This window comes from Lactuca virosa, chromosome 4, assembly GCF_052849685.1.
Source record: "Lactuca virosa cultivar CGN04683 chromosome 4, Lactuca_virosa_CGN04683_v6, whole genome shotgun sequence".
Taxonomy (NCBI): domain Eukaryota; kingdom Viridiplantae; phylum Streptophyta; class Magnoliopsida; order Asterales; family Asteraceae; genus Lactuca; species Lactuca virosa.
The window spans coordinates 133,866,539-133,894,354 of NC_136429.1; the positions used below are offsets into that span (position 1 = coordinate 133,866,539).

At 39.9% G+C, this 27,816-nt stretch overlaps 2 protein-coding genes across 2 annotated transcripts; both read left to right on the forward strand.

Moving 5' to 3' along the window:
- Positions 1-25,408: 25,408 nt before the first annotated feature.
- Positions 25,409-25,711, forward strand: LOC145105067 (auxin-responsive protein SAUR23-like). Its single transcript, XM_079042202.1, has one exon. It carries the CDS (start codon positions 25,409-25,411, stop codon positions 25,709-25,711), a length of 303 nt encoding a protein of 100 aa, XP_078898328.1.
- Positions 25,712-27,293: 1,582 nt separating this feature from the next.
- On the forward strand, positions 27,294-27,816 carry LOC145168495 (auxin-induced protein 15A-like). Its single transcript, XM_079087292.1, has one exon. It carries the CDS (start codon positions 27,372-27,374, stop codon positions 27,678-27,680), a length of 309 nt encoding a protein of 102 aa, XP_078943418.1. The 5' UTR covers positions 27,294-27,371; the 3' UTR covers positions 27,681-27,816.

A 27,816-nucleotide genomic window follows, 5' to 3' on the forward strand; every position in this document is an offset into this window, starting at 1 on the left:
TTCCAAGATTTTTGGTAGTTTCTTTATGCAATGAGACTTTTGTGATTGTTGTTCTATTGCCATGAGTGGCTAAACTCTTTATATTGGTTAACTTTGGTTAAAACCTTTAAATTTTTGTGGGTTTTTGAAGGATTCATGCTAGATTATCAATTATCTTATGTTTATGGTTCTAGATCATATTTCTTATGCTTGTTTAATGCTTTGATCATGAGCTTGGCACTTGAATGAGCTATTGTTGGTTTATTTCTTTGGTTTTGCATTGAATCATTGAATTAACTTAGAACAAGGGCTTTATGATGGTAAAAATCATCTCTAGTTTATGAATCATAGCTCCTTTATGGATGTGTAAGCATTGACATCCTCTAGGAATTGGGGATTCCTTCTCTCTTAAGGCTAATTAACTTCTTGGGTTCAATTGCTTCAATTCAACCCTTGATCTTGATTAAGAAGGTGTGTTGTGGGCTTCCCCAACCTCCATACTACCTAAGAGGAATCTTGGCATATCATGCTTCATGATTGCTATAACCAATTTGGAATGAATGATAAGCTTCATGTTGGATCCTAATGATAAGCACACAAATGTTCATTGTGTTGAATTGCCTTGGTTAACCAATTGTTCCCAACATTTGAGCATCTCACTATCTTGCTTAATTGCAAGTCTTTAGTTATTCAAGTCTTTTAGTTTTCAAGCAATCATAACACCCCCCCTTTTAGTTTAATTGTAGTTAGTTAGTTTATTTACAATAGTTCTTTTAGATTGCATTGGTGATTGAATACAACCATTTCCCCGAGGATCGATACCCCTTTTTACCATTATATTACGTTTTATTTGCAAACAAAGGGTGTAATTTGCTTGGTGGACTTGACATCCCACCAAGTTTTGGCGCCGTTGCCGGGGAACTTGGTTATTGTTATTTGATTGTTTATGCCTAGGTCTACAAGAACCGGTGAACTACTCTACAATCCGGAAATTGAAAAAGAAGCAAAAAGGTTGAAAAAGTTAGCTAAACAAGCAAAGCAACAACAACTAGTTCAAGCTTCTTCATCTTCTCCACTAATCAACATAGAAGATCAAGTTCATACTTCAAGTGATACCGACACCGAGCCGAGTTCTCCAATTGTTGGTCATTCCTTTGAAGATATTCCGTTTGAAAACTACATAGCCATGAATCACACTCCACCTCACAATCCCAACCCAAACAATCAAGATGCCAATACACCACCCCAACAACCAAGACAACAACAAGAACCTCTCATTGATATGCCACCTTGGAATCAAGCCCCTCCTCAAAACCAACCCAATTATCAACAACCACAAAACCAACAATTCCACCAAAACAACCAACCTCAAAACAATGCTTTTCAAGTTCAACAACGAGTACATTACCCAAATCAACCCAATTACCAACACCCTCCAATGTATCAAAACCCAATGTACCCCCAACAACAACCTCCCTACAACCAATACCCTAACTACCAACCTTATCCACCACCGATCTACAATCCCCAACACTACCCATACCCACCTTACCAACAACCACCCAATTACTTGCAACATTATCCCAATAACCCCAATCCACCCAACCCCCCTCAAGAGTTGACACTTCGACAAATGATGAAGACAGATGTTACTCACACACCTCTTGGTATTGTTTATCCCGCAAACCGCCGAGGGATTGAATTGAAGTCAAGTTTCATACATCAACTCACCAAGTTCCATGGTTTGGATAGAGAAGATCCTCAAAGGCATTTGAAGTCCTTTCACATGATATGTGTTAGCATGTTGCCCGAAAATGTGACATTGGATGATTTCAAGCTAACCGCCTTCCCGCTCACCTTGGAAGATAAAGCTAGAGAGTGGTTATTCAACTTACCACCGAGATCTATCCACACATGGGAAGAGTTACTCAAGGCCTTCAATAGCAAGTTCTATCCCACCTCCCGAATTTCAAGCCAAAGAAGTGACATTTTGGGGATTCGTCAAGGGGAGAATGAGACTTTTCATGATTTTTGGGAGCGATTCAACAACTTATGTACAAGTTGTCCTCAACACAACATTCCCGAACAACTACTTCTTCAACAATTTTATGAGGGTATGAATGAAAAAGATCGAAGGATGATTGATGCTTCAAGTGGTGGTGACATCTTCAACAAAACCCCTCAAGAGATAAGATCACTTTTTGGAACCATTTCTCAAAATCAAAGGAACTTTGGGACTCGGAATGAAATGAAGAGAAATTCTCCACAAGTGGTTGGTGAAGTTAGCAACACTCAACACTTGGAATCAAAGCTCTTGGATTTGACTAATGTGCTAAGTCAAATGGTGGTGGGAAGTGGTCAACAATTGATGGTATGCGGTATTTGTGCCATGACGGGGAATTATACAGATAAATGCCCCATACTTGGAAGTGAACCGGAGGATGTGAATGCAATGGGCGGATATCAAGGTCAACCAAGACCCACGGGATTTCAAAACAATTTCAACCCAAATTGGAGGAATAACCCAAACAATCCATACCCACCAAAGCAAAATCCACCAAACATTTTGATGAGACCTCAACATCCGCAATATCCATCACAAAAACCTCCATATCCACAAACATCTCACCTCCCTCCAAATTACCAACAACCTCATCAACAAGGCCAATCAAGTGGTACCCACCAAATGAGCCTTCAAAAACTTGTCACTTCTCTTGCTCAAAGCCAAACCCAATTTCAACAAGAGACCAAGAACACTTTCTCAAACATTCAAGCACAAATTGGAGACTTGGCCACCGCTCTCAACAAGATGGAACAAATGGGAAAACTTCCATCTCAAACCGAGAAGAATCCCAATGTGAGTGCCATAACCTTAAGAAGTGGGAAAACCCTTGGAGAAAGCAACCCCAAAAGAGTTTCAAGAGAAGAAGAAGATGAAGTTATCATTGTTGATCCCCCGAAGGTTGTAGTTCCTCCAAAGGAACCGGTTGTTCCAAACATTGATCAACCCGACTCTTCCAACAAGAACATCAAGCCATTGGTCATACCACCACCTTTCCCATCTCGGTTGGCTTCCTCAAAGAAACAAGAGGAAGAAAAAGAATTTCTTGAGACTTTCCGCAAAGTTCAAATCAACATTTCACTATTGGATGCCATAGAGCAAATTCCGCGCTATGCCTAATTTCTTAAGGATTTGTGCACTAATAAGAGGAAGTTTAAGGCGAATGAAAAGATCCAAGTCAATGCCAATGTGTCCGCGGTTATCCAAAAGAAGCTTCCACCCAAATGCAAAGGATCCGGGCATGTTTGCTATTCCTTGTACCATTGGTGACTTACATGTTGAAAGTGCCATGTTAGGTCTTGGAGCCTCAATCAATGTAATGCCTTACTCGGTTTTTCAATCTCTTAATGTTGGACCTTTGGAAGAAACCGGAGTCATCATTCAATTAGCGGACAAGTCAAGTGTATTTCCAAGAGGCGTGTTGGAGGATGTACTAGTTCAAGTCAATCAACTAGTATTTCCCGCGGACTTCTATGTCATTGACCTTGAAGAGAAGACCCCTTCCAAGTCATCTATGATCCTTCTTGGAAGACCTTTCATGAATACCGCTCACACAATTATTGATGTCCATAATGGGAAGATCACAATGGAATTTGATGGAGAGATCATTCATTTCAACATCTTTGAAGCCATGAGATACCCTAGCAACATTTCTCCTTTATATCGGGTTGATGTGATTGAACCAATCACCCAAGAATTATTCGAGTTATCACATGGGGATCTTTTGAAGATGGTGCTCAACATGAGTTTTGATGTTGAAAGTTTGAAGAAAACATTGGACATGTATACATTGGACTCCGAAGTTGAAGAGATTGTGAAGACTTTAGAACTTAACAACTCAACAAAAAAGGATGTTTCTCAAGTTGCCTTATCTCATTCTCCAAACAAAATGCCACCTTCCATAATCCACCCACCCACACTTGAATTGAAAGTCTTACCTAGCCATTTGAAATATGCTTATCTAGGTCAAGATGAAACTCTATCGGTGATCATCTCTTCTCAATTAAAAGACTTTGAAGAAAACCAATTGATTGAAGTCTTGAAAGATCATAAAGAGGCCATGGGGTGGACAATAGCAGACATTAAGGGAATAAGCCCTAATGTATGCACTCACAAGATACTCATGGAAGACGATTGTAAGCCTAGGAGGGAAGCTCAAAGACGATTAAATCCTCCCATGATGGAAGTTGTCAAGAAAGAGATAATCAAACTCCTTGATGCTGATATGATTTACCCGATTTCCGACTCAAAGTGGGTTAGTCCGGTTCAAGTGGTTCCCAAGAAAACGGGAATCACGGTTGTTGAGAATAACAAAGGGATAATGGTACCCACTCGAGTTCAAAATGGATGGAGGGTATGCATTGATTATCGAAAGTTGAATTCAAGCACAAGAAAAGATCACTTTCGTCTTCCTTTCATCGACCAAATGCTCGAGAGATTGGCGGGTAAGTCACACTATTTTTGTCTCGATGGATACTCGAGTTTTCATCAAATACCCATTGCCCCCGAAGATCAAGACAAGACAACCTTCACATGCCCTTTTGGCACGTTTACTTATAAGCGGATGCCATTTGGATTATGCAATGCCCCCGCCACATTCCAAAGATGCATGGTGAGCATTTTCTCCGAGTATGTTGAGAATATCATTGAAGTATTCATGGATGACTTCACAGTGTATGGCAATTCGTTTGATGAATGCTTGAATAATCTTGAAAAGATTTTGAAAAGATGTATTGAGAAAAAGTTGGTGTTAAACTTTGAGAAGTGTCACTTTATGGTCAATCAAGGCATCATCTTGGGTCATATTGTCTCCAAAAGGGGAATTGAAGTTGATAAAGCCAAAATTGATGTCATCCAAACCCTCCCTTACCCAACATGTGTTAGAGAAGTAAGATCTTTCTTGGGCCATGCGGGATTCTATAGAAGATTTATCAAAGATTTCTCGAAGATTACGCGTCCAATGTGCCTCCTTCTCCAAAAAGATGTTGATTTTGACTTCAATGTTGCATGTCAAGAAGCCTTTGATAAACTCAAAGCCTTGCTCACTTCCGCTCCAATAATCCAACCTCCAAATTGGGTGCTTCCCTTTGAAATAATGTGTGATGCAAGCAATTTTGCAATTGGAGCGGTCTTAGGTCAAAAGGAAGGCAAAGCATCACATGTCATCTACTATGCCTCCAAAACCTTGGATAATGCTCAAGCCAATTACTCAACCACCGAGAAGGAACTTCTAGCCATTGTATTCGCCTTGGAGAAATTCCGGCAATACCTTCTCGGGACAAAAGTGATTGTATACTCCGACCATGCCGCATTGAAGTATCTCATGACCAATAAAGATGCCAAACCACGGTTGATTCGGTGGATTCTTCTTTTACAAGAATTCGATCTTGAGATAAAGGACAAAAGTGGTGCCGAAAATCTAGTTGCGGACCACTTAAGTCGGTTGAATATTGGTGAATCTTCTTCTCCCATCCTTGATGAATTCCCGGATGAACACCTCCTCTACATTTCAAACACTATTCCATGGTATGCGGATATTGTGAATTACTTGGTTACGAAAGAAATTCCCCACGCGTTTAGCAAGCACCAAAAGGCCAAGTTAAAGAGTGATTCCAAATACTACGTATGGGACGACCCTTATCTTTGGAAGCATTGTCCGGATCAACTAATACGGAGGTGTGTTCACTAAAATGAGGTCGAGTCTATCTTGAAGTTTTGCCATGAGTATGCATGCGGAGGACATTTTGGTCAAAACAAAACCATGCGAAAGGTGGTCGAATGTGGACTCTATTGGCCAACAATGTCAAGAGATACTTATCTATTTTGCAAGAGTTGTGATAGATGTCAAAGAATGGGCACCATATCCATGAAAAACGAAATGATTCAAAATCCCATCCTCATTTGTGAGATCTTTGATGTATGGGGAATCGATTTCATGGGCCCCTTCCCCGTTTCTTTTGGATATACTTATATACTCTTGGCGGTTGATTACGTCTCAAAGTGGGTGGAAGCAAAGGCAACAAGGCATGATGATTCTAAAACGGTAATTAACTTCTTGAAGTCCAACATTTTCGCAAGATATGGTGTACCAAGAGCTTTGGTGAGTGATAGGGGCACTCATTTTTGCAATAAAATGATGGAAGCCATGACAAAGAGATATGGTGTCACACACCGGATATCGACCGCTTATCATCCACCAACAAACGGCCAAGCCGAAGTGTCAAATCGAGAAGTCAAACAAATTCTCGAGAAGACGGTCAACACTACACGAAAAGATTGGAGCTTGAAGTTAGAAGATGCATTGTGGGCGTATCGGACCGCCTACAAAACTCCAATTGGTATGTCTCCATTCCGCCTCGTCTATGGAAAGTCTTGTCATTTACCGGTGGAATTGGAACACAAGGCATATTGGGCGGTTAAAAAGTGCAATTTCAATCTTGAAGAAAGTGGAAAGCACCGAAAAATGCAACTTCAAGAAATCGAGGAGTTGAGGAACGAGTCTTATGAAAATGCAAGCATCTACAAAGATAAGACCAAAGCGTTTCACGACAAACACATCACTCGTAAGCATTTTATTCCGGGCCAAAAAGTCCTTCTTTATCATTCACGCTTAAAGCTATTCCCGGGAAAGCTGCGATCTCGATGGCACGGACCTTTTATTGTTATAAAAGTGTTTGATCACGGTGCGGTTGAAATAAAGAGTTTGGACACAAATCAAATATTCAAAGTGAATGGGCACCGCTTGAAACCGTTCTATGAAGGCTTCGACACGGGAGAATTCGACAAAGTAACATTGGAAAACCCGAATTACGAAGATTGACGGAGACGGGGCTATGTCTTGGCAAAGATGTTAAATAAATGCATTGTGAATAAATAATCTCCGCTTGAAGTTTTGGGTGTTTCTAAACTTGAAGTTGGCCTAAAAATAAGCATATAGAAGTCTTCCAGTGATTTTGGTGAAGTTTGAAAAATTCAAAAAAATTTGACTTTTGCGAGGGTACCCGCGCAACCTCTGCGTGACCGACCCCCAGCCGCGCAAGTTCCGAGTTCCAAATTGCACCAACATGGGATGCAAACTGTGAGTTGAGCGCAACCGAAATCCACCCTCGCAGATGTTTGCGCGGCTAAGAAGAAAATTCCGCTTTCAAGTTGCGCGACCCCCCCCCCCTTATAACTGCACCCGGAAGACCGCCCCCGACCCGCTCCAGTCCGATCCACACCCGCTTCCGACCCGAAAACCCGACCCATTCTTCCTTAACCCCACCTTATACCCCCACTTAACCCGTCTGACCCCTTCCCCCCCCCCCCCTTTTGCCTCCCGTCAACGAAACCCCCCTGCACCACCGACGATCCCGTCTGTCGCCGCCGCAATCAATCAGCGCCATCGGTCAGCGCCTCCGTCCAGCAAGTTCCGCCGGCCAGCGCTTCCCTCCAGCAACCGTCGGCAGCCCGATCTCGTCCAACTCTCGTCGTCGGAAAAGCGAAACTCACCGCTGCTCCCTTCGCCGGTGCTCCCCCACCACCACATTCCCCACCTAATTCCGACTAAACCCCACCCTTTTAACTCCGAGAACAGCCAACCGCAGCCACCATTATCCCCTCGCCGGAAAATCATTCAAAACCCGATTCCGAAGCCAAATCTCAGTCAAATCCAAAATTTCTTGGGGCATTATTAACCAAACACTCCACCACACACCGATCTACTTTTAATTCGGGACAATCTCGTCGCCGGAATCCACGCTCCGCCGCCGGCCGCCGTCTGTCGCCGCCGCCACTCGTTTTGACCAAAAATTTCAAAATTTTTGTTTCTCACCGGAGATTCAAAAGATTCAATCTTTCGGGTCAACTTCAAGCTTGGGCTGCGATTTTAGCGAATTTCTTTTTGGGTTTCAACACACGAATTCGGTACATTTCTTTAATTTTATTGCATTCAACTTCTAATTCCAATTAGCTTGTGCTATGCATTAGATTGATTTGAATTGGACTTAGTTTGCTTTGAATTGATCGAATTGCATTGAATTGTACCAAATTGCAGATTTGGAATATTTGCCCGGTTTATATTCTTATTATTTAGTTTGTTTGGATTGGTGTGAGGCGAGTTTGAGGGATAATTTTGGCCAAGTTTTTGTGTTTGCTAGGTTTATTAACAGGTACAATGGCAAGGGACAAAACCATTCACGCCTCTCATGGTTCTTCCCGTGCGGCTTCATCCTCACGATCCACACAAAAAGCGTCAACCGAGAATACCGATCGTGAGGGCAACCTTGTCCTCACTAGCGCGCAAATCAAACAATTCAAGTCAAACCTCCAAAAACGTGCAATTCGAGCCACCAAATTTTACCACCAAGACTCAATGACGTACCTTGGCCTTGACGATTGCCTGAAACAGCTGTTCTTCAACATCGGTTGGCACGAGTTCCTCGCTCTTTCCGCGCGTACATACAAACAACCCACACTAGAGTTCCTTTCCACTTATGCACGGGATGACACGGCAGGGGTGCTCACATTTAAACTCCAGGGTCGACAGCACCGACTCACATACGACACCCTAAACACTATCATGGGCACATACGATAACTACAACACCGACATCTATAGCTATCAATGGACTCAATTCAAGAGCTCGCCCAAAATAGAGTTTTGGACTCAAATCACAAGTCTTCCAAACTTTAATCCAAGTCGACAAAAAGATACTTACATCATCCATCCTTGTTGGAGAATTGCCCACCGGATCCTCTCAACTTCCATCTTTGCCCGTCACGAGCCGGGACAAATCAACACAGTCGAGCTCTATTTCCTCTATTGCATGAGCCATCGGCGTTGGTCTTTGCCCGGTTTCACCACCTTTTTTCTGGATAAATGTGACAGCATTCGCATGAAGACCACTGGCGACATTTGCATTGAAGGTCTCATTACCCTAATTGGTTTGGGTGTGGGCCTTCAATTTCCCGAGTCTGAGTATGTGCCAGTGGATGACCCACCTCTCTATCTCCTTGACTACATCACTCTCACCCGGATGGAATTATTGACACCTCATCCTACCCGTCCTAACCATTATTCTTGGCTCAATCATGTAAAAGACCCAGTTTACATCTTACCTAACCCTAGCATCTCCGCCTTTTCCACCAGCGACCCTGAAACTTGGTTCTTACCTGGCGAGTTAGACGATGATGATGAAATGCAGGTCGACCATTCCAATGCTGGTAGTCCATTTGAAACCGAAGACCATTATGACCTCCCGATCCAACAATTGCCACCACCCCTTTATGGTCAGCCTTCGGGAGCACATTTTGAGCCACAACATGAGTACCACTCTCAACCGCAGCACAATGATCCCGATCCCGAACATGAGTTTCCTCTTGATATCTACAGTCAGCTTGCTTCCTTGCGCCTCCAGGGCAATCGGAATACAGCGGCCATTCGCCGCATCGAGGAGCAGCAAGCCCGCGCCAACAACTATATGGAGGATCTTTGGTATCATTTTCGGCCCGACGACGGTTACCCCCCTCGTGGGCCTCCTCCACCTTGATCCTGGTATGATCCTTCCTTACTCTCATCCTAAGCATTGAGGACAATGCTTAATTTTAAGCTTGGGGTGAGGTATTCTTATATTTTTATTTTTATTGCATTTAGGTTGTATATAGTTGCATTTAGAGTAACTCATTTAGGTCATTCATAAAAATTGCATAAAAATTTCAAAAATATTGCATATTTTGTTTCTTTCTTTTCTAATTTTCATACTTTTTAGATGCATTCTAGTTTAAGTTCATGCATTTTTGTTCTCTCTTGTCTTCTCATCTTAACAGGTACCAGAGCACCGAGTCATAAGTATTGAATCATAGATTGGTCCCGGGTCTTGATATGGAATTCCTTGTATTTGATAAGTGGGACACGTTTTGAGCCTCACAGACCATTTTAAGACCGCTTGTGTGGGGGTCAGATGCAGGTAGCTTGATTGGGTCTAGGTGCGGAGGGATGTGGTTGGTCAAACCGATGTGTGCGAGCAAAGATTAGCCCGGTAAGGTACATTGAAGATATTGAAGACTCGCATCTTGGTTTTGGGGGGAGTACCCCATAGTACTCCCGAGTCTCGTCTGAGCCTTACTTAGTTAGATTCTTACCACCTTTTTAAGATAGGTTATTTTTTTTAGGAGTCTAGAGTAGATAGTTAGATAGATTTTGTTTATCACACCTTGCATTGAGGTGCTTGATGAACTTTGAAGTGGGTCCCCCAATTCACATTTTTTGGGACCAAGTCTTTTCGATAACACCCATTTTTTGAGTCATTCCCCACCATTTTTAGTTGATCTTGGCACATTGTCAATGATCATTAGGTGTTCATGTTAGCCTCCATCCTATGTTACATGGTGAAATTCCTTAGACCTTCAAAGAAGAAAACACAAAAAAAATGAAGAAATTGGAAAAGTGAAAAAAAAAAATTAAAGAAAAGCAACAAAATCAAAGAAGAAAAAAATGAAGAAAAAGAGCAACACAAAAAGAAGAACAAGAATCCAAGTTCAAGGCTTTAGTTCAAAAAAAAAGGGTTGAATATCAAACAACAAAGAGGCTGAAGACCAAATAACAGAAGTTCAAGATTGAAGATTTAAGCTGTTAGGTTTAAGTTTAGGTTAAGTAGAATTTTTTATTATTTTATTTAATTTTTTTTATTTTTGGTGAGAAAAGGCCTTGACGATGAGACAGTAGACTGTAAAGGACAGTACAAGGGAGAAACCTCTGAAACCGGATGTTTGCCCGGAGGCCGCGCTGCAAAGCCCTATTTCGTACTATACACTTTAGCCTGACAAATGTAGGAATCATAGTGTGTGAAGAGGCGCCTTTCCTTCGTGCATTATGATCTGCATTGGTGATTTAAAGTGCCCCCACTGGGCGCATCTCTGTTTCCTTTGTCTTGCACACCGCGACTACATCCAGCCGTGATCTATTCGCCCATCAAGTGGTTGAGAATGTGGTTTATGGCTGTAAAGCGGGGAACATTTTGAAGATGCGTAGGGTCCATGAAGGACTAATTCTGACCATGTTGACTGATGTTGACCAAGTTCTATGGTACCTTTCTTTTTCCTTTTTAGTTTAGCTCATCCCGAGCTCATTTTAGTCTTGTTCTAACTTGAGGACAAGTTAGGTTTAAGCTTGGGGTGATTTGATAGCTTATTTTATTTCCTTATTTTTATTAGTTTATTTTAGATTTTTTAGCTCTTTTTATTAGTATTGCATTGTATATTCTTTATTTTCTTTAGTATGGATCGTACCGGGTGCTTTTTATGCTGCATGAGGAATTCTGCAGGGTTTTGGAGCTTATTGCGATTGTGGATTACAGTGAAGACGGATTTGTGGGTTCTCGAGGCGCTATTGGGCTTGGCGGATCGATAAGAGAAGAATTGGGCCTTAAAGAATTGAAGGCTTGGATGAAGTGGACTTGTGAAGATGGATCATGGATAACTAATTTGGGTTTGGAGCATCCATATTTGAAGCTAAAAGATGATTGGTTGATTTAAATCTCATGGATATAGAGGGGACCAAAGGAATCTTTGGTAGTGGAAGGGTGGAGTGGTGGAATGAAGGACCAATAGCATCACAACAACATTTGTGCGGGTGGAATTTTCGTCGCGCGGGTACCCGTGCAACTGCCCATTTTGGGCATTTTGGTCATTTGGCTTGCCATAACCTTGGGGGATCAGATCTAGCAGCCATAACTTTGATTTGACACCATTGGAGAGCTGAGAGAGGCGATTTTTGAAGCTGAAGACTCATTTCTCTTCATCTTTCCAAGATTTTTGGTAGTTTCTTTATGCAATTAGACTTTTGTGATTGTTGTTCTATTGCCATGAGTGGTTAAACTCTTTATATTGGTTAACTTTGGTTAAAACCTTTGAATGTTTGTGGGTTTTTGAAGGATTCATGCTAGATTATCAATTATCTTATGTTTATGGTTCTAGATCATATTTCTTATGCTTGTTTAATGCTTTGATCATGAGCTTGGCACTTGAATGAGCTATTGTTGGTTTATTTCTTTGGTTTTGCATCGAATCATTGAATTAACTTAGAACAAGGGCTTTATGATGGTAAAAATCATCTCTAGTTTATGAATCATAGCTCCTTTATGGACGTGTAAGCATTGACATCCTCTAGGAATTGGGGATTCCTTCTCTCTTAAGGCTAATTAACTTTTTGGGTTCAATTGCTTCAATTAAACCCTTGATCTTGATTAAGAAGGTGTGTTGTGGGCTTCCCCAACCTCCATACTACCTAAGAGGAATCTTGGCATATCATGCTTCATGATTGCTATAACCAATTTGGGATGAATGATAAGCTTCATGTTGGATCCTAATGATAAGCACACAAATGTTCATTGTGTTGAATTGCCTTGGTTGACCAATTGTTCCCAACATTTGAGCATCTCACTATCTTGCTTAATTGCAAGTCTTTAGTTATTCAAGTCTTTTAGTTTTCAAGCAATCATAACACCCCCCCCCCCCTTTTAGTTTAATTGTAGTTAGTTAGTTTATTTACAATAGTTCTTTTAGATTGCATTGGTGATTGAATACAACCATTTCCCCGAGGATCGATACCCCTTTTTACCATTATATTACGTTTTATTTGCAAACAAAGGGTGTAATTTGCTTGGTGGACTTGACATCCCACCACATTTAAATTTTTTTTATCTATATATCCATTAATCCATATACCTATTAACCAAAATATACACCTTCTGTATATTTCCGATCTTATATTTACTGTGTAATTAATGTAGATTACTACTTCCTTATTTAGCCTAGATTTTCCCCAATTTCCTCCTGTAATCTCTCTGTACATTGGGTATTTAATCCCCTCCTTTATCAGTGAAAGGCATCGATTCTTTTGTAATTATATGGTATCAGAGCCAAGTGCTCCTTACCCCAAAATCTCTCCCTGCCATCGCAGCTACAGCTGGACATCTTTACTTTGTTTCTGATCATCCTCTCTATTCACGATGTCAGACAAACAAGACCCAACTCCTGTCAAAGCCCTCCATCCCGTCTACACGGTCACGAACATACAGAACAAGATCCGCACCCTTGATGGTACCAAGGTATCATACTCTTCATGGGTTCGCTTGTTCAAACTTCATGCTAGAGGTTACAGAGTCCTTGCCCATATCGATGGTTCCGACCCTCCATCCAAGACTGACCCGACCTATGAAAACTGGTCAGAGATTGATGCCATCGTCCTCCAATGGATTTATGGAACGATTTCAGATGATCTCCTTGCGCGAGTACTTGAACCGGACTCTACAGCATATGAAGCCTGGTTCAAAATTCAGAATATCTTCCTCAACAACAAAGGATCTCGTGCTGCTGCTCTTGAACACGAGTTCACAAACCTTACCCTTCGAGCAATGTCGTCCCTTGAAGCTTATTGCCAACGTCTCAAAGATCTGGCAAGTCAACTAAATGACGTCGATTGCCCTGTCAACGAGAAACGTTTGGTTCTTCAACTTATCCGCGGGTTGCCATCTGAATTTGACACAGTCGGCGCCTACATCAATCAGACCCTACCTCCATGGGATACCACGTGCTCCATGCTTCAACTTGAAACCCAGCGACAACGTGCTCGAGACTCACACTCATCCACAGAGATCGTTGCTGCTGTTGAACACAACCCACCAGCAAACTCTAATTTCCGACGTGGCGAATCTGGAAACAGAGGCCGCCCTAACCAGCAACGCAACACAAATCGTCGAGCACCTGTATCTGCATCTCCTTCTCGACCTGGTTATACGTCTTCTGGTCGGCCAACACAAACCCAGTCAAATAATCGCAGAAGCCCTATGTCCAATCAAACACGCCCTACCTGGGCCGGATACCCACCACCATTCTGGGCCCACCCATATTGGGCTTCACCACCACCTTGTCCATATCCCACTCAAGCTGGATGGGCTTCTCCCTGGCCTACCTCTTCTGCCCAGCAGCAACCACGGCAACCACTAGCTGAAGCCAATCTTACAGAAGTAAACCCACTTGAACATTCGGAACTCGGGGCTGCCTTTTTAGCTATGACTCTGGACCAAGAAAATGATTGGTACATGGACACCGGATCTACATCTCATCTCACAGCCAACGAAGGTAAAATCTCGGTCCATAGTTTGTCTTCTATTAAATATGTGTTTGTGGCAAATGGAAATCAAGTACCAGTTATTGGATCAGGTCATACAACATTACCCCATCCATCCAAACCTATTCATCTGAAAGATATACTCCACACACCTCATACCGTTAAAGATCTTATATATGTTCGTAAATTTTGTCATGATAATTCATTTTCTGTTGAATTTGACTCCTTTGGTTTTTTTATAAAGGATTACAAGACCAAGAAGCACCTCTCTAGACACGAAAGTTCCGACAATCTCTACCCCTTCACCAAACAAGTCAACACTACAGCTTCATCCTTTTATGTTTCTTCTAGTTCGCCTCTTTGGCATTTTAGACTCGGTCATCCGGGTCATCATGTAATAAATTTTATTAGTCAAAATAAAAATATTTCTTGCAATAAAAATGATCGTTTATCAGTTTGTCATTCTTGCCAACTTGCTAAACACAAACGCCTACCATTCAAACACTCCACATCTTTCACTCTCAAACCATTTGATCTAGTTCACGCTGACCTTTGGACCTCACCCATCCACAGCAAAACTAATTTTAAATACTACCTCATCATCATTGACGATTTCAGCCATTTTACATGGGTGTTTCCCTTAAAATACAAATCAGAAACTTTTCCCAAAATCAAAGCCTTCTGCAAATATATCCACACTCAATTCAATATCACCCTCAAAACTTTCCAATGTGACAAGGGCGGTGAATTCGACAATCACCACTTCCATAATTTTGCTTCCACCACCGGTCTTCACATTTGCTTCTCGTGCCCACACACCTCTCAACAAAATGGCACAGCAGAACGAATGATCCGTCGCATAAACGAAATCATGTTGTCCTTACTTACCCATGCTTCTTTACCACCTTCCTTTTGGGTCGAGGCCCTTCATACTGCTACCTACTTGCACAACATACGTCCTACTCCATTACTTGACAACCGAACTCCTACCTCCGTCCTCTACCTCAAACATCCAACTTACAACCACCTACGAACCTTTGGTTGTGCCTGCTTTCCCAACCTAACCGCCACCCGCAAACACAAACTAGCACCTCGGTCTACACCTTGTCTTTTTCTAGGTTACCCAGCCCAATACCGAGGATATAGATGCCTTGACATGTCCACGGGTAAAGTCATTCTCTCCCGACATGTAACCTTTGATGAAACTTCTTTTCCTTATGCATCTCACACACTAAACCCACCACACAATTACTCTTTCCTTGAAACAGAACCCTCTCCTCTCTTCTTCCACCCACCAACCACATCAATCTCCGCTCCCACCGAAACCACTTTTTCCTCTCCCTCTTCCAACCAAACCCCCGGCACCACTTCGTCCCAACCTACCCCTCCCCCACCCTCATACTACCCATTTACTTACTCCCGGCGAACCCAACCAACCCCTCTACCTCCGCCACCCCCACCTACATCCTGTCATCCCATGACCACCCGCTCCAAAGCTGGAATCACCAAACCAAACCCACCACTCAACCTTCACACCAACACCAACACCAACACCTCCACCATCTCACCTCTTCCCAAATCCCACAAACATGCCCTATCTGATCCAAACTGGTACTCCGCCATGACCGATGAACATAGAGCTCTAATAGATAACAACACATGGGAACTTGTACCTCGTCCCCCCGAGGCTCATGTCATACGTTGTATGTGGATATACCGGCACAAATTTCATGCAAACGGGACGCTTGCACGATATAAAGCACGCTTAGTGATTAATGGAAAATGCCAACAAGTCGGAGTAGACTGCGATGAAACATTCAGTCCCGTAGTAAAACCTTCCACAATCCGCACAGTTCTTAGTCTTGCCGTTTCCCGATCATGGCCTATACACCAACTAGATGTAAAGAATGCATTCTTACATGGGAATCTCAACGAGACCGTGTATATGTTCCAACCCCCTGGTTACACGGACCCACAACACCCAACACATGTTTGTCGGTTACGAAAATCTTTATACGGGCTTAAACAAGCCCCGAGAGCTTGGTATCATCGCTTTGCAACATTCATTCACACATGCGGTTTTAAAAGCACCAAAAGTGATACCTCTCTTTTTGTCTTCCAACGAGGCACAAAAATGGCATATCTTCTTCTTTATGTGGATGACATCGTCTTGACCGCTTCTGACGACGCAACTCTTCGACACTTCATCACTCTATTATCCAAAGAGTTTGTTATGTCGGACCTTGGGCCACTTCATCACTTCCTCGGCATCCAAGTGAAACATCAAAATGGAGGATTATTTCTTACCCAAGAACAATATGTGGATGATATTGTTCACCGGGCGAACATGCAACAATGTAAACCTTATGCCACTCCTGTCGACACTAACTCTAAACTCAGCACACCTGCCGGCGACCTAATGCCAGACACGACTCTATATCGCAGCCTCGCTGGAGCATTACAGTACTTAACCTTCACTCGCCCCGACATTGCGTATGCTGTCCAACAAGTATACCTCTTTATGCATGCCCCTCGCGATCCACATTTTAACTTTCTGAAACGTATTCTACGATACCTCCAAGGCACCCGTCATCATGGACTCCATATTTCTCCCTCCAAATCTACAAAACTCACTGCATACTCCGACGCAGATTGGAGGGGATATCCCGAATCTCGACGGTCCACATCCGGCTACTGTGTATTTCTCGGTGATAATCTCGTTTCATGGTCGTCCAAACGACAACCAACTATCTCCCGGTCCAGTGCCGAAGCCGAGTATAAAGGCGTTGCCAACGCCGCAGCTGAAACTACATGGCTACGCAACTTACTCCTCGAGCTCCATCTTCCGCTTCGCCAGGCAATGATTATTTATTGTGACAACATTTCAGCTGTATATCTTACTCAAAACCCGGTTCAGCACCAACGCAAGAAGCATATTGAGATCGACATCCATTTCGTTCGCGAAAAAGTTCTCATGGGTTCCCTTGATTATCAGTGAAAGGCATCCATTCTTTTGTAATTATAATACCACCTTCGTTTATTAATGTACTATTATAAGGTGCTCAAAATCACATACTTCAAACTTTCTACATCGATCTCACAAGTGTTCAAAAATGGTGTTTATTTCACATCTTTTTCTATATATATAATACTACATTTCTTCTGCGATAAGACAGCCACACGATTTCAATCAAGCGCCCAATTTCGCTAAACTGAACACAAAGACTCCTCCATATAGATATACTGTACGGCTTCCTCGTGTGATCTACATTCCACAATCTCATCGGCACGACATCATCACGACCTTTCAATTCGCGTTATAGGCAGTCACAGGGATTTAAGACCATTTTTCACTTAAAATTCAATTCCATCAAAATCAGGCCTTAAACGCTTGTATTTCTCCATTTTCTTTGGATCGTAAATATCATATATGATTTTTGAATCTCTTGATGATTAATTTACTCTGCCCATGGTCTTCATGCTTTGGGCTTTCTAAAAAAATCTTGGTGATGTTGTCTTAATATCAATATTTTTACTAATTATTGTTGATTCTCATTTACATAGTATTGGTTCCATACATTGGAGGTATTATTTTGGATTATCAAACCATATGAAGATGCATGTTCGATTATTTGGAACTTTAAACTTCGACTGAGTTTTACCAATATTGATAAACGTTATTATTTTTGTTCATTTTTAACGAATATTATTGTGAAAGGCTTGCTAAAAACTAGTAGGACAAAGATGACATACGAAGGTTCTTTTTGACACGTCACAATTCGACTTTTTATTTTTAATTGTTATTTTCTCAATGTCAAAAAAAATCTTACAAACTAGTTTATAAGCTAGGTTTTTAAAGAGCTACTCAAACTCGCATTTCAATAAATAGCTTTTTTTTGTTTTTTTTTTCTTTTTGTAAAAGTTAGCTAGCTAGTTAGCTGGAGAAATAGCTTTTTTTTGTTTTTTTTTTCTTTTTGTAAAAGTTAGCTGCACTATTACAGAAAGCATTTGTTTATGTGGTTAACATGATTAACTAGTGTGAGTATGGAACCACACCTTTTATAACCGCACCAATTAAACTTGCAATCACCTCCATTAAGCCTCCATAGACGATACTCTTCACGATCTCAAAAGATTTAGAATGGCGTCATTGTGTTTGACCTTAGATCAATGCAACAGAGGTGGCTACTCGAATATGTTTCATGTTTTATGGATGTTTTACTTTTACCACCCAAATGAGAAAGGACATCATTACTAGCCGGTGACTCTTTTGGCTTTGAATATGCTCCTACACTGGATCCATCATTTTCACCTCCAAAACATTAGTTCATATGATAAGATTTTTAACCACAAAAAACTAGTAACGAAAAGATAGACATAATAAAGGATTTCATTTGGTTCCCCGACTTCTGGATCATTAACAATATTGTTGGGTTATAACTCGAAAAATGCTAAAACACTTCCCATCTTACATTTAACCAAAGTGTAAGACTTAATTCAGTAGACAGATATAAAAAAAACAACTAACTTACAACATGAACCAGACGGAATATAGTGATGAGGGTGGTAGTGATGGTGCTTCAAATGTTGGTAAACGAATGGTCGTGGTGACTAGAGCTTGTCTGCCTAAGCTTGAATGAAATATTAGAATTAAGAGGGAAGATTTGGGAATGCTATCTATACATACGGAGGGAACTAGCGCGAAATGAAAGTTTTGAATGAAACTTTTAGAGGGATGATTACATGATTTTTTGGTGCGGTTTCTATGATAAAATGGTGTGATAATGATCTAATGCACCAATAAATACGCTTTTAATGCTTTTTATTGCGGTTATAGGAACGGCAACGATAAATGCTTTAAATGGTGTGGTTGGTTGGTGTACTGATGCAAAATTCGTTTACTAGTACGGTTTAGCTACAACGGCACCAAAAAAAACCCTATCACACCAAAAAGTTTTAGGCTACCACCGCACCAAAAAAACCCTACCGCACCAAAAAATAGGTTATGTTCTAGTGGTGTCATAAATGGTTGATATGAAATGGAATGAAAATTCTAGTCTTATATATGTGTAATACTACAAAAAGTGTAATTTGGTCAAAAGCGACAAAAATAAGAAAGTATGATTGTTATTACCTTTATATATGTTATTATAAGTCATATAATTTATTAGAAATGAGTTTCATGGAAATGAGGGTAAAATGAGAAGAATTGTGAAAAATTAAAATTTACTTGAAATAATGAAAGTATTAAATTTGGAGCAATGGGAGGCTAATCAAACGAAGGTGTTAAGGAACAAACAAGGTTGAAATTGAAAGAGGACGTATAATACTAAACAATGAAAAATGAATCAACTTAATTGGTAAAACAATGAGCAAATTATGAGTTTGCAAAGTTAAAAGACAATTCATTCATAAGTTATGGGTTATTTCAAAATTCCAAGGTGCTAACTTTAGAGGTTATTTCAAAATTCCAAGGCTTACCTACATGTTCATATGCTATGTGTACCACGCTGACCTCATTTAACTACCTAATTAACCTTATTGCTGCCCGGTTTCAGTTCGTTTAATTAAAAAAAACACTTCCTAAAGTCATGTATGTGTGCTCTTGCTGAGAAAACTAGGTGAATGCTCTTAATCCAAATTTAAGATCAAATCAAAGGGATTATGATTATTAAAGGAAAAAACAAGGTAACACCCCAATCATTTTCATTTGTATGGATCAATTTCAAAATCATGAAAGTTCACATGAACCCTACTTAAGCACTTATTTACAAGTTTCAAATTATCATAGGATAATTACTCAAAGATAGAAATTAACATGTTATTAGGGCATATTAACATGTTTTAATCGAGGGCTATTGCTATATGATCATGATGCAAATTGTCATTACCTACTCCATAAAGTACATCATGATTAGTCTTGAATTATTGAAACTGGAATAATAATTATGAAGTAATTAGTGTGTGATTAGTATTAGTAAATATCATGATAAATTAATATTGGATCTACATTATATCAATGATGAAACATTAACACAAGGATGTTAAATCTTATAGCCAGCAGGGTCGGTCTATTGGTATTCCATGCCTACAACAAGATAAGAAAAAAAAGCCCCTATGTTTGTACCTTATGACAGGCCCAGCACATTTATAATTTTTTTTAATAAAAGAGCAAGACAACTTTATAATAAAAGAAAATACAAAAAAAAAGACACAATCCAAAATGCATATGCCATTTTTAGGGTTTGAACTCTCACAAACGAGTGTGGATAAAGTGTCATATACATTAAGAATGTCTATTTTATTAACTTATTCAACTGTCTTATTAACTTATTCAACTGTCTGGATATAAGTAGATGATGATTTTACCTGTATAATTGGGAATGATGATAAATATCAAATCGTCAACATAATAGATGTATAAATTAAATTTTTTTTCAAACAACAATATATAAATGTAACTATATTTAATCACCAATATATTCAATTACTTAAATTAAACACCATTTACATATGTTTAACATATGATGGTAACCAAATTGAATTAATCATGACATAATCAAGCACATTTATTGTGTCTTTATGAATTAAAAAGGAAAGGCAATTTAAGAGCAAAAGTTTCTAAACACAAAGTTTTCCAAACCGGTAATTATAGATGATGAAGGGCTCTTGTGTTATCCTATAAGCATCTTCCTTGGCAAGGTATTGTAGTTTTCAAAAGAACAATTTGAGATACAACAAGATAACAAAAAATCGATTCACACCACATAAACATCAAAAGTTAAGAACGAAAGAAAGATTCACAACATAACAACATCAACGAATGAAATGGTAAATAATCTTATTTGAATCCACATCAATCGGTTAAAAGGTATACTTGTATTAAAATATAAGGTTATTTGCTAAAATGACAATATTAATTCTAACATTTTTATAATTTTATTGACAAACACCGAAAATTTCTAGCAACTTTATCAATTAGGGAAGTCACAAAGTTAAAAATAAAAGAAAAAAAATGGGACAAAAACTTTAATTCAACCACACCGTAAATAGAATCTTAAAATAATAATAATAATAACAATCTCAAAGAGTTTTTATTTGGATATTATAAATCGTTTCAAAAACCATTGAAATTTCGAACTTATAGCTATGCAAATCGAAGGTTGGATACGTCTTGCCCACGCAGTTAGTTTGAAAGCCAAAAAATTAATAACTATGATATAATAACCTCATAATAAAAGAGTCGAGAGGGAAACCAAATTGGGATATCAATTAGAACGTCCTTCGTCAAAAGGTACCAAAGTCAACATCGATCGACTAAAGTGCAAGTTGGTATATTGAGAAAGAGAAAATCAAAATTTTGGGATTTTTCAATATCAAAACGTTCACGGTCTCAATATGAAGACTTTTCCCGTCTTTCAGCATAAATCTAAAACTTGAGAAGAGAGTCATTTTTTTTCATTGCTCTGTGGGGTTCTGTCGGGATGGTCAAGAGATGATCAACGACGCAAAACAAGATGCGGTCGGTCTCAAAAAGTTCAAGACATCGGTGAGAAGAGAAGGTGGTGACTATGGTTGTACCGAGAATGAAGACTAACAAGAAGAAAAGGAGAAGATATGGATTGGAGGCTGAAGTGAGATGATCAGGAAAAACCTGTCCCAATTCTCATTAAAGAAAAAGAATATATACTTGTAAAACATACATAAGCCGTATGTCAACATTAATGGGCCGGGTATGTATAAGTACATAGATATACAAACCGAAATGGGCTAACAAATATGCCAGCTATAATAGTTACATGGAGTTTTGAGAGATAACAAGATTTTTAACCTAAGCTACCAAATTAAGATTAACATTTTCTTTCTGTTCAGCATCTACAAGAAATAAAAAATATAAAAATAAACCACGTTCAAACAACTCTTCCTTTTTCAGGTTAGATGAAAGAAACGACATTTTCTTCTTGAATGGCCAAATTCCCCATAAATACATCCAATGACACTCTCGATTCCCATTTAGTTAGAGTGGAACATTTTCTTCAAAAGCATATTAGTAGGTGGTTTATTAATATTCCTAATTAGATTTGATCCCTTTTCATTTTTGATAGTGTTAACCACTTCACCACCTAAAATGGTGGAATGGTTGTACTGTTAGGATCGAGACACTTAACACACGACTCTAAAAACACACACAGCTCACGAAAAACAAGAACACAAGGATGAACACGAGGGATTTAACGTGGTTCGGTCATTCTCTGACCTACGTCCACCGGTAACTAGGAATTTATATTTCTTGGTGCTAATCTGCACTCTTTCTGTGTTACTCTAAATACAAGTTTTACAAATACAGATGAATCTCTTATATAGAGATGGAAATCAGAAGTAGTCAAAAAACACAACCGGGTCTTCAGCCAACCTTTGAAAAAACTTCACATTCAACAATTGTGGCTTCACATTCAACAATTGTGGCTTCACATTCAACAATATCCCACTTGAAGCCACGGAACAATCTTCACCTGTGCTTCAACTGTGCATCTGTATTTTAAAAAATTTGATCTTAACTCCTTCCTAGTTACCCGGCCTTCTCTTCAATTTACCTGTTCGCTGTCTCCACCGGCTCCCACTGAAATGAACTGCCCGATCCTGGAACATCCTGAGAACAAACGACACTCTCCATGTGAAGCAGATAATCTGGAGAGACTTTTACAGATGGAATACTGGTTCTCTTAACCCACTGTGTTCCGGGTATTCTAGCTGAAACAAAGCCCATGCTCCCACTGCTATGAATGCCCTTGACTGGTTTTTCTGAACCGTTCCAAACACGTTCAACCTGAATCTGACCTATGACTCTGGGTTTGCCATCTGCAAAGCAAACCTTCTTCTGTCCACGAGACTCTATGAACCGGATTTTGTTTTTCTTCTGAACTGGGACGGTTACTCCCTCAGACGGTAAACTGACCATATATAATGAACCCCTCTTATGTCCACGAGCTATCACAAGATTTCCATTGACAACCTTCCACTGCCCATTCCTGAATTTAACCTCGTGTCCCTGTTCATCCAACTGCCCAACAGAAATCAACTGTTTCTTCAGACTTGGAATTACCCGGACATCCTTAAAAGTCCATGGACCGACTGGAGTCTTCAGATCTAAGTCACCTATGCTCATCACATCAAGAACCTCATCGTTCGCCAGTCTTACCTTACCAAAATCCCCTTCTTTCAGATTCCGCAGTGCTTCACGGATGTGGGTAGCGTGAAATGAAGCACCCGAATCCATAACCCAGGAATCCACATTGTTCTCCACACTACAGATCAAAACATCATCATCTGAATGGTCTACTGCAACGTTAACTTCTTTCTTGTCTTTTGGACATTGATTCCTGAAATGTCCAACCTCTTTACAGTTCCAACAAGTCACATCATTTCGAGTCCTCGACTGACTCCTTCTCCTTTTCCCGCTCCCACTACCTCTGTTATTTCTTCTACCTCTGACCGCATTCAATTGTTCACTTGATGATTCCCCGGAATTTCTTCGTCTGACGTCTTCGCCTAGATATAAATCCCAAATGCCCTCAAAAGTGAGCTCTTTCGATCCTGCGGAACTAGTAACGGCTGTAACTGTTCCGGACCAACTGTCAGGTAATGATGATAACAGTAGTAAAGCTTGAACTTCGTCCTCAAATTTTATTCCCACTGACCCAAGTCTGGATAAAATCGAGTTCAAATTGTTGATGTGTACTGTAACTGAACTTCCTTCCCTCATCCTCGTGTTGACTAGTTCCCGAATCAGGAAGACTTTATTTGCTGCCGACGGCTTCTCGTACATATTAGACAATGCCTCCATGATTCCCTTTGCCGAGGTCTCCTTCAAAATATTGAAGGCAACATCCTTTGACAACGTCAGTCTAATAAATGCCTTGGCCTTCTTATCCAAAGTCTCCCAGTTTGCTTGTGTCATCGCCTCCGGTTTTTCACCTAAAACTGCGTCCAAGTCTTTCTGCACGAGCAAATCTTCAATTTGCATGTTCCACCAACCAAAATCTTTCCCATCAAACTTCTCAATCTGATGCTTACTGCTTTCTGCCATTTTCTGAAAGAACAATGACCTATCTTGCAATTTTCTGGAAATTCAGGGGCCAAATTGCAAATTTTCAAATCTGCTACAGTGTTGCTACAGTGTCTGCTGACGTCACTGCTGACGTCGTGCTACAGTGCCTGCTACAGTGCTGCTGATGTCACCGCTGACGTCGTGCTACAGTGCCTGCTACAGTGTCGTCTTCTCGGCGGACTGCTACAGTGTCTGGTGCTACAGTGTCGTCTTCTCTGGCGAACTGGCTTTCCCGGTCACTATTCCGGCAAACCTTTGACCGGCGATTTGGACGTCTTCCGGTGGTCAAAAAATTTAGAAAAAAATATTTTCGGAATCTTCGGAACGAGACCTTTCCAACGGTATACACCAAAATCGTTTTTGACGAAAAAAAATTTCGACCAAAAAACAGAAAATCACCCTCTGGAGCTAAACCAAGGCTCTGATACCACTTGTTAGGATCGAGACACTTAACACACGACTCTAAACACACACACAGCTCACGAAAAACAAGAACACAAGGATGAACACGAGGGATTTAACGTGGTTCGGTCCTTCTCTGACCTACGTCCACCGGTAACTAGGAATTTATATTTCTTGGTGCTAATCTGCACTCTTTCTGTGTTACTCTAGATACAAGTTTTACAAATACAGATGAATCTCTTATATAGAGATGGAAATCAGAAGTAGTCAAAAAACACAACCGGGTCTTCAGCCAACCTTTGAAAAAACTTCACATTCAACAATTGTGGCTTCACATTCAACATGTACTTCAAAAAATAAATTAATTATAAAGATGCAAAATATTACGATTTTTAATGAAACATAGCCATGTGAAAATATACATATGGGCCATAGTTTTGCTCACTCTTTTCCGCTTACATTGCAGAAAATATGTGGCATACTTCATTCAACGTCTAATCCTTTGGGTCCAATAACAAATTGGAAGACAAAACCATGTGATCTTGCATTTTGCTAGAATGTGTCACAATCTCTTCGCTAAAATTCCTACTATTACCCAATCTTATTGAAATCTTCTTACACCTATATAACGCATCCAATTGTGCAGATATCAAGCACAACTCTCCACAGCACCTATCACAAAAACGAAATCCTTTCATATTGCATTTCTTTACCATAACAAATTAAGTGACCTTACCCTTCATATATACATGGCTATTCGTATGCCTCAGATCATTCAAGCAAAGAAAGTTATTGGTCGATCATTGTCCAACGGAAGCCGTCCATGGTCATCTACAGAAATCATCCCTAAAGGACATTTTGCAGTTTATGTTGGTAATCAAGAGAAAAGACGATTTGTTGTTCCTTTATCATTATTAAACCAGCCTTCTTTCCAAGACTTGCTACATCAAGCAGAGGAAGAATTTGGATTTGATCATCCAATGGGCGGCCTCACAATTCCGTGCCGTGAGGAAGTGTTCATTGATGTTGCCTGCCGCCTTAACTCGTTATGATGAAGAGCTTGGCATGCATCGTGTTTGCTAACAGTTTTGTACAGTCAAAATCACCATGATGATTAATTACTTGTAAATCAGAGGGAGTAATGTGGTTTCCAAAGTAATTGTATGATAACAAAATTTAGTTTCAGCATTAATACATTAATGACGAGCATAGTTCAACTTATGGTGTTTATGTCTATGCCATTAGGGCTTTCTTTATCAATGTCCTCTAAGCCCACCAGAACCACGTACTTACTTTTGTTCTTTAGCTTGTATTTTCAATCTGTTCAAAAAAAGTGTGTATGCCACATCTTTCTCCATATACTATAGCCTTAAGGCCTGGATCAGTTGTTTCTATAACACCACCTACCCAAGTGCTATCAGTTATTGTTCTTTTCCTCTAACCTGTTATGATAGGGACTGATTGGTGAAGAGAAATCGGCCGATGACCAATGATCAATAGTTAGATAAAAATTCATGGTAGGATCTCACATGTTAGTGTATTAACTCAAGGGAACGACTTTGTAAAGGGCATGCTAATGTCTTTCTTGAGGAAGCTCGGAAGTTTAAAGAAAAGAACTCATATTGCGAATACCATGGTACTTAGCTTCTTCTGATGGCAAACTATTAGGCATATTTGTATTAGATCATGACCATATTACTAATTAGGAAGGTTTCAATATAAAGTCTAGCTACAACTCTTGTATAGATATCATGAAAACTAAGGAAAAAGGCAAGGCATTGAGTTTCAAATATTATAATCACAAAAGAATTCCAACAGAGACCCCTCTTGGAACATCCTAAACATCATCACATCCTACTTTCTTCCCAAGAGATTTATTCCGCTACAAATCTTAATTACTCAAGCAACATGGCAATCACTGACAACCTACCAAAATAGTTAGAAAGACCCCACAATACATGGACCTATATATATCAAGTTTTCAACATCACAAGTTACTGCTTGTAATCAATAAATGAATAATATAAAAACACAATGGGTCACTTAATTAGTTGATATCAGAGTTACGGAAAAGCAAACAGCCAATCGGCTATCAGTTAAAGTCAAATAGCGGATCCTTTTGTATCGATCATTGATAACAGAACAACCTTCAGAAGATATATATCTGATTTTCTTCAGGAGGGAAAAGCAAAATATTTAAGTGCATACTATGTGTTTAATTCATATATCAGATTAGATATGAGCATTGATTTTTTTTGGATGTTTTATTGATTTCAGGACCTGAAATTGTGGACTTGTTGCACTTGAAAAAAAGATGCCTAACCTTCTGATATTTTTTACAAACATGGCCATGTGAGAAATAATGATGTGTGTCCATAAGACTCACTTGTACATGGGCCCATAGTGTAGCTCAAGCTTGGCCACTCAGCATTACTGAAATTTTGTGGCATACTTCATTGTACATATATAATTCGTTGGGGCCAATAACAAGTTGGAAGACAAAACCATGTGATTTTTCTTTTTGGTAGAATGTGTCACCATCTCTTCTTTGAAATTCCTACTATTATTTGATCTTCATTGAAATCTTCATAGACCTATAAAATGGATACAATTGGGCTGATATGAAGCACAACTCCTACCAAAATCCATCACAACATCTTTCACATAAAAGAAATCCTTTCAGAAGAAAGAGACCGTAGCCTTCATATAAAAATGGCCATTCGTATGCCTCGAATCATTCAGGCCAAAAAAGTTCTCTGTCGATCATTCTCCAATGGAATCCGCTCATCATCATCATCGGTAGACATCATCCCCAAAGGACATTTTGCAGTTTATGTTGGTGATCAAGAAAAAAGACGATTGGTTGTTCCTTTATCGTTATTAGACCAGCCTTCATTCCAAGATCTGCTACGTCAATCAGAGGAAGAATTTGGTTATGATCATCCAATGGGTGGCCTCACAATTCCATGTCGTGAGGATGTCTTCATTCAACTTGCATCTGGCCGGATCTGCTCATTATGACCCAGAATTTTGCATTGTATTTAATAACATATACATAATTTTGTACAGTAGAAACCACCATGAAACCTAAGTATTTGTAAAGCAGACTCCAAATTGTACGATAACCAACACTATTTTGACTATTAACATAGCAATA

Bases quoted from the DNA above. Each gene is read 5' to 3' on its own strand.
- LOC145105067 (XM_079042202.1), top strand. From the start codon at position 25,409: ATGGCTATTCGTATGCCTCAGATCATTCAAGCAAAGAAAGTTATTGGT.
- LOC145168495 (XM_079087292.1), top strand. From the start codon at position 27,372: ATGGCCATTCGTATGCCTCGAATCATTCAGGCCAAAAAAGTTCTCTGT.